At 38.3% G+C, this 10,231-nt stretch overlaps 1 protein-coding gene across 1 annotated transcript; it reads right to left on the reverse strand.

Annotated features, from left to right (window-relative positions):
• Positions 1-5,910: 5,910 nt before the first annotated feature.
• Positions 5,911-7,392, reverse strand: LOC130914173 (coxsackievirus and adenovirus receptor homolog). The gene is made up of 2 exons (XM_057833138.1): positions 7,338-7,392; positions 5,911-6,860 (listed from the first exon to the last, which is right to left on the reverse strand). Exon 2 carries the CDS (start codon positions 6,850-6,852, stop codon positions 5,980-5,982), a length of 873 nt encoding a protein of 290 aa, XP_057689121.1. The 5' UTR covers positions 6,853-6,860; positions 7,338-7,392; the 3' UTR covers positions 5,911-5,979.
• Between the last annotated feature and the right edge of the window lie 2,839 nt (positions 7,393-10,231).

The following is a 10,231-nucleotide window of genomic DNA, read 5'->3' on the forward strand; positions in this document are numbered from 1 at the left end:
GCTGCCCGTAACCGCGGCAGGGGCCGACAGTTCTTGGTGGATTGGGAGGGATATGGACCTGAGGAGAGATCGTGGGTGCCGGCCAGCTTCATCGTGGACAACACCCTCATCAAGGATTTTGACCGTGCTGCCTCTACTCGGCGTGGTCCGTCGGGGGCCGGACCTGGTGGGGGGGGTACTGTTACATGCCGCCGTCTGCGGTCTTGAATTAGTCCTGCCACATCCTGTTTTATTTTGGTGGGTTCTTTTTGTGTTCACTTGAGTCAGCTTTGCAATTCCTTCCCTAATCACCTGAGTGCCTACACCTGTTTGCCATTAGCCTTAGTCCTTATATACTCCTTCTGTTTGTTGTAGTTTGCCAGTGCATTTTCAGTGTTTTGGAAATCAGTAGGCCATTATGTCACCATCGTCCTTCAAAGATAAGTTTTTGCCATTGCCTGTTTTGTGTTGTACTTTGAATCCTGTTTTTTTACATCTCCTTTTGTGAATTAAACACTTTTTGGACATTGTAATCCTCTCTTCTCGTGCATTTGAGTTCAGCCGTGTGTGTCCCGTTGTGACACATAATATAATAAAAATATACAGTGGGGAGAACAAGTATTTGATACACTGTATCAAATACTTGTTCTCCCCACTGTATATGGAAACAGCACTGGCCTGCTTACTGTCATCCATGACTGTACTAATGTTAGTTACTTTATATTATAAAGTATTATCGTATTATTGTGTATATACATATAGTAGTATACTATAAAATTAATACTATATATTTAATTTTTGTTACTATGACTATGTGTGCCTTTCATTCAAAATAATTGTGGTAATATTTCAGTGTGCCCTCTGCTTTATCTATTTTTAGCTTAAAACAAACAAAAGTTGAACAGTTTTCCCCTCCCCAAAAAATGCGGAATGCACACCAGAAAGAGCATCCGAACTCACACAAAGTATTCTGAAAATGATTGTCCGGGACATTGCAATTCATTGTAACATTTAGAACAATATAGACAATGATATACCGCAAAAAGAGTAAGAATTGTTTTGACTCCTGTTAAAACGGTGAAGTCACAGTGTTTCTGTTTACATTTTTTTGCACCAGTTGATGCCAGCAGCATTTGACCTCATTGTTTGTGATTTATTATTGATATGTTATTTACAGTGTTGTCAGTAACGCGTAGTTAGTAATCAGATTACAGTAACGCGTTAGTTAGTAATGCGTTACTGTAATCTGATTACTTTTTTCAGTAACGAGTAATCTAACGCGTTCATTTTTCTACACCAGTAATCTGATTAAAGTTAGTTTCCTTAGTGTCTCTGCGTTACTATTTTTTCATTGCCTCATAACGTATGTAGAATGAAGAATATTGTAGTCATGTACGAAGAGCATTTTGAATAGAAAATGCTAAAATAAAAGGTTCCCGGTACGTGTTTCCATGACAACCTCTTAGCTATTTCCTGTTTTGGTTTGCGTCACGTGTTGTGGGACTGAGGCGGGTGGACATCCGCGCCGAGTATTGAGACGTTGCGAGGGAATGTTGATCTGTGGATATCCACGAATGAAGGTGAGTATTTTTCCTTCATTCTGGAGGGTATCAGCAAAAGGTTGGACCCCCTACATGCGCGGCCGTGTCGTAGCTTTGCCTAGCAACGACGGGCAGTCTACGCTCCAAGTTGGCAAGCTTTGTTTACATCATATGCGTGTTGCACATTCATGCCGTGAGGTGATGTGTTCGTTTAGCATCTGTGGGATGTGTTGTAAGTCCGACTGAGTGTAAAGTGCTTAGTTGCCGCCACGTTTTGTGGCCAAATTGACCGCGTGTGTGTTGAGAGGAGTACTTCCGGGTTGTTAATGTGCACGGCTGCACGCGCATCCGCGCCCGCCACCACCTTTGTGTTTATTGCACTGTACAATCCACTTGTGTGTTGTTGATTATTGTGCCGTCAGTTTGCATTGTTTTACATTGGCACTGATATACTGTAAACCATAACCCGAAACTCAGAAGTTTTGACATGAGGCTTAATCTTAGAGTTAGCGGGGTTTAATTGGTCGGTGGAGTTGGTTTCAACAAATTCCAAGCAGTTTGTCAGATATTTGTTAGTTTCAGGGCTCCGGAGTGGCTAAGTTAACGTGCAATTCTGATATTCCCCTTTAAATTCAATCATCGGAAAGTCAATTACATGTGATGACATTTTTCTGTTGTCATTCTTATGTTGAGGCGGCAAAGGTAGAAAAATGGGTAAAAAGTAACTGATAGATTACTTTTAAAGTAACTTAGTTACTTTGATAATGAAGTAATCAGGAAAGTAACTAGATTACTTTTTTGAGGCGTAATCAGTAATTAAATTACTTTTTCAAGTAATCTGTGACAACACTGGTTATTTATTTATACGTTAATAAAGAATTTAGGTGTTCCAAAATGTTTTTTGTGAATTAATAAGCTTTAACAAAAATGTCATCATTAAATTAGTAAAAAAAAAAAAAAAAAACGTTTTTAAAAAAAAATTATTAGATTAGTTGACTAATTGTAAAAATAGTCGGCTGACTAATCGGGAGGAAATTAGTCGTTTGGGACAGCCCTAGTATACGTGCAGCAGTATGAAATAGTATGTGAACCTTTTGGAATTTCTCACATTTCAGCATAAAACCACCATCAAATGTAAGCTTTGTCAAAATCACACAGATGAAAAAACGGTGTCGGCTTTAACTAAAACCACGCAAACATTTACAGTTTTTCATATTTTATGAGGGTAATATGCAAACAATGACAGAAGGGGGAAGTAATAAGTGAACCATCACATTTAACATTTTGTGGGCCCCCTCTTTGGCAGCAATAACTTCAACCAGACGCTTCCTGTAGCTGCAGATCAGTCTGGCACATGGGCAAACAGCAACTACTAAAATGACCGTTTATCTTCTCTGTTACTGCAACCAACCGCCACACATGCCTTCACCATTTTGATTAATCAATGTTAACGATTGTCAGGAAGGTTTTTGGGTTCGTTTATTAGGCGGTCATTCCTTAGACAAGCAGAAAAACACGCAGTAATAGGAGGAATGTACGTAGCGGTAATATGTAAACACGATGAGCTGACGGACAATATGGCGGCACCAGTCGGGGGGCGGAGTTGTGACGTCACGTGATTGGGGTCTATTGTGAGATGGTGACCCGGCTGACGTCACATTCGCATTCTTCCTCAATCCAGGAAGTCACTCGTTTTCACGGCGCGGGGTTAAAAAAAATTGAATAAATAAATCGATCGCTTCCACATACATCCAAGCAGTCCATTTCATTCAGGAGCATAAAATACCGCATGAAATATGAAATAAAAATGCTTTTTGCTGTCATAGGCACTTTAGGCCTATTCTGTTACAAACAAAACAATGTTAATAAAGTTAAACTTTAATTATTTTTATTATATTATCATTATTTAATGATACAATTATATAAGTTCATCGATATGACCTTTTTCTCTTTAGTATTAAAAAGGAAACAACCTTATGCAGAGGTGTACTTATAATAATAATTTAATAAACAAATTATACTATTTAAGCCTGAGTTATACTCCCGCATTGCGGTGACGGCGCAGCGACTACGGCGTCATTCGACATTCGATAGTTCTGTGGTGAGGGAACGCGTTGCTCTGTAATTCACCGCCAAGCCACTAGAGGGATGTGGCGTTATGTTTGTACGGTTTTGGGGCATGCTTGTTGATTTCCGCTAGTCGGAGAAAAAATAAACAATGCAAGATGGAACTCTTGAAAGTAAATATTCTGCTCATCAACACTGAATAAATATTGAACATACAAATGTTGAGGGGCAGGCGACGCAGAAGACTGTTTCGAGGCGGTCTGGCCGACTTTTGATGCCACACAGAGAGTTTTAGACTCGGGTGGAGAGAGCTAGCTGTGGCGGTTAGCTTCAAACTGGCGTCAAACACTGCGTTCAAGGTCCGCAAAGCCCTCCAGCCCGATTTGTTTGCCGTGTTCTACAACCAGCCAGTGGGAAGCCATAGCAGATTTCTGGCGTCTATGGAACTTCCCAAACTGCGTTGGGAGCCTTGATTTTAACGTTATCATAAATAGCACCGAGGCACTCTCAATCAGTGATGATGTATCGTGTGTCAACTGTGTTATTGAAAATTAAAGATCAAAACAACTCTTTTGACACCAAATCTGTGCTTTATTCTTCATATACTTGAAGTGTGACACGTAAACAAGTCACAGACTCACAGAAAACATATGTACACAATAAATGATGAAGTGCACCAACCAAAAATACGACATAAAGTGATAAAAAGTCGGCAGTTTTTGGCCGACTGGGTCACCGCTTCGTGTGGCCACTCGATTCCGAACACACGTCTCGGTGGTTCTTCCATTTTTTTTTTTTTCAATCGCCGACTTTGCCATTTGGCAATCACAATAATGTCTTGACGAGACTTGCTCTTCGATGATACTCCCGTCGGCTTGGTCCATTTTTGCGTATAGAAAATAATGTTTGATTCTATTCTACAATGGCGGTGATTTGGCGCTAAACCGGAAACAAGTCTGAGCGGACCAATCACAGTCCGTTTTCGCCACGTCATACACGTCTACGGGACGCGAAGGTTAGAAAATTCGAGAGGCGCGCGTCAGGCTACAGCGTAGGGTCGTAACTCGGTTCTTCCTTGACGGCGTAGGTCTGACGCGGAAGTATAACTCGGCCTTTACAGTGGTTGCAGAGAGTTGGGGGGGCGCAAAACATTTACGTTTTCCTCGGGGAGTGCGTAACAGAAAATAATTGAGAAGCACTGGCCTAAGACAAGTTGGAAGAAATTATGAACAGTTTAAATTAAATGGCAGTATAGCACACGGTCTTCAAGCTTCTGTGGAAGTAAAAGAAAATCCAGTAAAAAATCTCTTAGAATAACGGAACTTTATTTGGAATTATTTAGAGGCAGTTTATATGGTTGCAGGTCTGTCTGTACGTCTAGGATGCTTTTTATTTTTTATTGAGTTTGCAGAATATAAGACACATTAAACATGGAAACTTTAAATGATTTGTTTTACTTTTTAATTAACAAATACATTTGAACAGGAATGCGACGACTTTTTATATCCACGGTATAATAATAAAATGCCGGTACCAAACTTTTTTATTTTTTACTCATTTTCGGTAAAAGACAGTTTATGTATAATCCAACACTTACCACATAAACCTTTCAAATCGCTAAATCTGAACAATTTGGAGATTTGAAAAACAAAGTCCCTCAATAAAAGATAAATCTAGCCATTTTTGTCGTAGTTAACTATCAAAGATAGCCGACCTAATTTTTTTGCTCATGAGTGTCATGTGAGTGAGTGTTGCCTCAGGTTTTCAATAAATTACTTCTGAAACTAATGTTTAATAATAGCTATATAAAACAATTTTTAAAAAATAACTACTGCTTTGCTGTTGTGTGGGAATCTGGCCTCCTAGGGGCAGTGTGACACACACATTAATAAAGTCAAGATTTAATTTTATTAATACAACTAGTTTTTCACATATTAGGAGGAATATAAGCTTTGAAGTAGTGTTGTAACACCTGTCTTTATGGTTTACTACAGCATTTGTTTGTAAATATTCTTTATTCGAAGGTGAACTCCTCCATAATTTCTACTGCTAGAGAGTTTTTTTTTTTTTTTTTTTTTAATGTATTTATTAATGTATTTATTTATTTCACAGTAACTCAAGATCAGTTTTCCATTAGGTGTTAAAATGAAGTGTAAGTTTTACTTTACAAAATGTGCTTTTTTACCCCCAGTGTAACCTTTCAGTTTTCTGTCAATTTCTACATTTACAAGTGTATCAAAAAGACAACCCATACTAGAAATAACATAGAACTTGTTTAATAGATTCAACACATGAGTAAAGTTAGATTTAAATCAAAATGCCATTGTGTTAAAAGAATTAACATAACAAACAATGTCAACAATTTTGATATCAATTATCGAACATTAACAATTTAACTATCTAATCTAATTATTTTTTTTATTTCAATGTCCTGGGATTTATCTTTTCGTTTGCGGTAGAGGAATATGGTAAGGACAACTGTGACAATGAAGAGTGTGGTGATAGTGACAACGATGGCAGCGACTGCAGTGGTTGTCAGTAATCGTGGACTGCTCACATTGGTGTCCTGGGGCAGTGAACAGTCCAGGTGCAGGTCACAGTGTTTGCTTCCCACCATACTTTCCACCGAGCAGCGATAGCTTCCACACTCCCGCTCGGTGATGTTGAAATGCAAGGCGCCTCCTGTGGGGTCCACAATGGCCTGTGTAGGCAAGACCTTATTTCCACTCGTCTTGGACCAGATGTAATGCAAAGGTGGGGTGCCGTGCAGAGAGCTGCATTTGAGCGTCATCCTGTTGTCTTCTTTATCCACACTGCATACAGGCTGACTTGGTGCCTCCATGACCGTCAGGTCTAACATCTTCTGGTCCTGTTCTGGTAACTTCCTCACCATACAGCGGTACTTCTCCATGTCTGACAGATGTACATCTTTGATGTTGATAGATGCGTCTCCATTTTGGGGATCCGCTGATATGAAGTGGACCCTCCCCTCCATTGGTTTGTACAAATCGGAATACAAGCGGCCGCCTGTAAACCAAATGATGGGCTGCTCGTCTCGGTCAGCAGACACGATACTCCAAAGGACCTCCGTGTACTGCTGAGAGTCCACGGTGTGAGTGTATGCACAGGGTAGCTGGACACTTGACCCCAGGGCGACGTAGTAGTGGTTCCTTTGCTTCTGGATTTCCAGAGGGCATGTTGGACAAATGTTGAAAAACACTCCTAGGAGGACAGAAGGCCAAAGGAGATGCCACATCATCACCATGTATACACCTGCAAGTAAAAAGCAAAAACATACTGGAATCAATAAAAATGTATTTTATGTTTTTTTTTTTTTCTATCACAATAAAGGATAGACTTGACATCAGTAATTATTTTTTCAATACAAGTTTAAAAAACAATGGAAAACAGAATAACACCGACATCAATTAAATGTATTTTGCCTCATTAAAAGTTGAAATGCTTTCAATCAGTAATGTTTCCACTTCAAATAAACATATACAATCGATGAAAGCTATTTTTTAATTACAAGTGTAAAAAAAAATGTAAAAAAAACAAAAACACTGCCATCAATAAGCATAAGCATTATTACAAGTGTAAAAGTTATCAGTCAGCAATGCTTAGACTATCAAATGAAAGTAAAAGAAAAACAACAACAAAAAGATAACACTGCACTACTTTGCTCGTGTGGAAACATGATTAATACACAACACCACAATTCTAATGTTTCTCCAAAAAAAAGTTTCTTACCTGCTTATCTTTAGGAAGGAAGACGCACACCAACGACAGCAACACTTGTCTGCTTATTTGGCATTTGGTGTAAAAATTCATAACGAAAAAACAACTTATATAGGAACGAGATCAAAGCATCAAAGAAGTCAAAAGGAACCTGTCATCGTCACGATGACAAGTTCAAAGGGCTACCTGTGACGTCACGCTCCATATTGACACGCCACCGACACCATGTTAGACGGTTTACCGCCACTTCCACTTTATTTCCGCACTTTTGCTCGTGACATCCTTTTTACACGTTCGCTAACGACTAACTCATCTCACCATCAAGATGATTCTGAACAAGTTTCCAAGACCACCGATCCACCTAAAATACCACAAGGCATGGAAACACAACGCAAGGAACCTACCAAAGTAGCAGAGATAGAAAGCTATCCTGTGAGGATTACTCAACTAAATGTTATTGTAATAAGCATTCGTTAAAAGTAATAAGCATTCGTTAAAAAAGAAAAGTTGGTTGATTTGCAATTACAATAGTACAACTGTTAAAAAAAGGTTTATGACTACATGTTTCGAAACAAATAGGGAAAAAAATGACAATAAATCTGAGTAGGAAGGAGAGGTTATGTTTGTGCCTATTATTCAGTATTATACCACTAGGTGGTGCCAGTTGTACGTGTTCCTTATGCTGACAATAACAAATCCAAAAGAAATAATAAATGGAAGTGAACCAGCCAAGTCCCTGTGTAGCTCTGTGTCGAGTTTAAAAGTGTTTACATTTCGACATAAAAGGGCGCAACAAACCAAAAGTAAAAAATATATGGCAGAAAGATTTGAGGATGGAGTAAGGATAGATAAAAGAGAGGAGGAGGTGGGGTGGTGATGAGTCATCACCCATCTATCAGCCATGGTGGGCCAGAATACTGCAGGGGTGGCAGTATGACACATGGACATACTCAGGGATGCTGGCTGTCATGCTGCTTCACTGTATCCTACAGTGTAATAGGCAGGCAAATGCGACTCAACGCAGGGATGCCATTGGGTCACAACCTGTGAAACACTATCCTGTGTTGGGCCTCAAGAATTTCTTGAAACCATAGCACCCCCTCCTGTTCTAATCTGAAATGATTTTGATGTATTAAAATTTATGCTGTTTAATATCTTAGGTTTCTTTGAGGTTCCTAAAATCATTATTCTCTTAATTTCATTTAATGACAGTAATGATTTGGTTACAAGTATGAATGCTACATTTCTGGTGCGCATCAGATAGTTTCATGACGCTAATTGATTGATAATTGATAGGCTAAATGTTTAATGCAAAATATATCTGTTTTGACTTGTACTTTCACACTGCAAATTTATTACATCTAATCTGATCATTTTTCTTAAATCACGTCAAATAATTTTCTTCATCTTGTTATGAGTGTTAAAAGATAGTTGACAGATTAATGCGTCAGATTCTTCCACTTACTTTAAGTAAATATGTATAACTATTTGTTCATACATACATACATCCAAAAGTTGGTCATTTTTCACCTAAATAAAGAAAAAAATGCTTTCAAATAATGTTTTGAAAAATATCTATTCTTAAATTAACATTTATGACATACAAGTTTTTTAAGATTAAATATACTAACATTTTATTTAAAATAAATCTGTTAAGCTCATTTCCAGCTAGATTTTTTATTTCAAGAAATCTGAGTAAAATTTACTTGAAGCACTGCCAGATAATTTCATTCATTCCTAGTACATTTAAACTAAAAACATCCCCCCGAGTTTTAAGGAAGCGGGTTTTTGCAGTGCATATGTGTAGGTTCAGGTGATACACTGTTCGATTCAAATCTTTGTTCTCAAAAACTACAAAAGAAACCTCTTGAAAACTTCCAGAATAAATGTCTGGGTTTTATTAGCAAATTTAAATTCCAATATTTGAACACAAATTTGTGTATAAACATACAAAGAAATACAAAAGTTGTTAATTATCTCTTAACTCTCCAGGAATGCAAAAAAAATAAACATTTGTCTTAATACCACCCAAACTGTCTGTCTAAATAAATTAAATATCCCCAAAAACTTCTTAGTCGGGAATGACAAAAATTTAAAAATTGAGCTTTCCTTTAGGTAAAACACTACTGCTTTTGTCCACAAGAACAACCTAACTCAACAAAAAATGAAAGCTACTTTGGGCTGCTTTAAGACTACCTAAATAAAGTAAAATTGAAAACTGGGGAGAAGGGGGTAAACCTTGGTTCACTACATTTCTTTTACATTTATTGTTAACAGGAGAAAACATACAGGAAGATATTTCTCTTAAAGCAGCTTCCTCCTCGAGTTCGAGAACTTCGTTCAGATTAATGTTATGCTAACTCTGATGCAGGTTGGACTTTCATCAGCAAAATTTGTAGTGTTTTCCCAACGTCCACAACATTGATATCTCTTTCCTTACAGTCGCTGCTGCTGGCGGAAAAAAACCTCGGATTTTCCTCGTCTTCGAAGGGGGTGAAGGAGGCGGAATGTTGTATTTCTGTTGGGCTGCGAATGAGTGTGTGTGTGTGTGCGGGGGGGGGGGGGGTTGGGGTCAAGTCATCATTCAAACGTTCGTTCGAGGGAAAAAATCACATTCAGCAAGTGAAAAGGGGTCAATGTAAGACAACATAAATGAAAGTACTGCAATTCACACACAATGGTAGAGTCAATTCTATCCTTACAACATATGAGAAAGCAATCTAAATGAACTATATAACTGAAGGTTGCTTAAAAGTTGGTGGGGACAAGTTGAGCATGCTGAAAAGTTGCGAGTGGTTTGTCCTTACCGTCCCTATGCAAACCTATGCCCTTAGTAGGACTGTTGCTAGAGTAACCAATAATAATGTAAACAAATAACAATTGTAATAAATATGTACATAACGCGG

This window comes from Corythoichthys intestinalis, chromosome 4 (genome assembly GCF_030265065.1).
Source record: "Corythoichthys intestinalis isolate RoL2023-P3 chromosome 4, ASM3026506v1, whole genome shotgun sequence".
Taxonomy (NCBI): domain Eukaryota; kingdom Metazoa; phylum Chordata; class Actinopteri; order Syngnathiformes; family Syngnathidae; genus Corythoichthys; species Corythoichthys intestinalis.

Excerpts from the sequence above, each read along its gene's own strand:
- LOC130914173 (XM_057833138.1), bottom strand. The coding sequence starts at position 6,852 with ATGGTGATGATGTGGCATCTCCTTTGGCCTTCTGTCCTCCTAGGAGTG.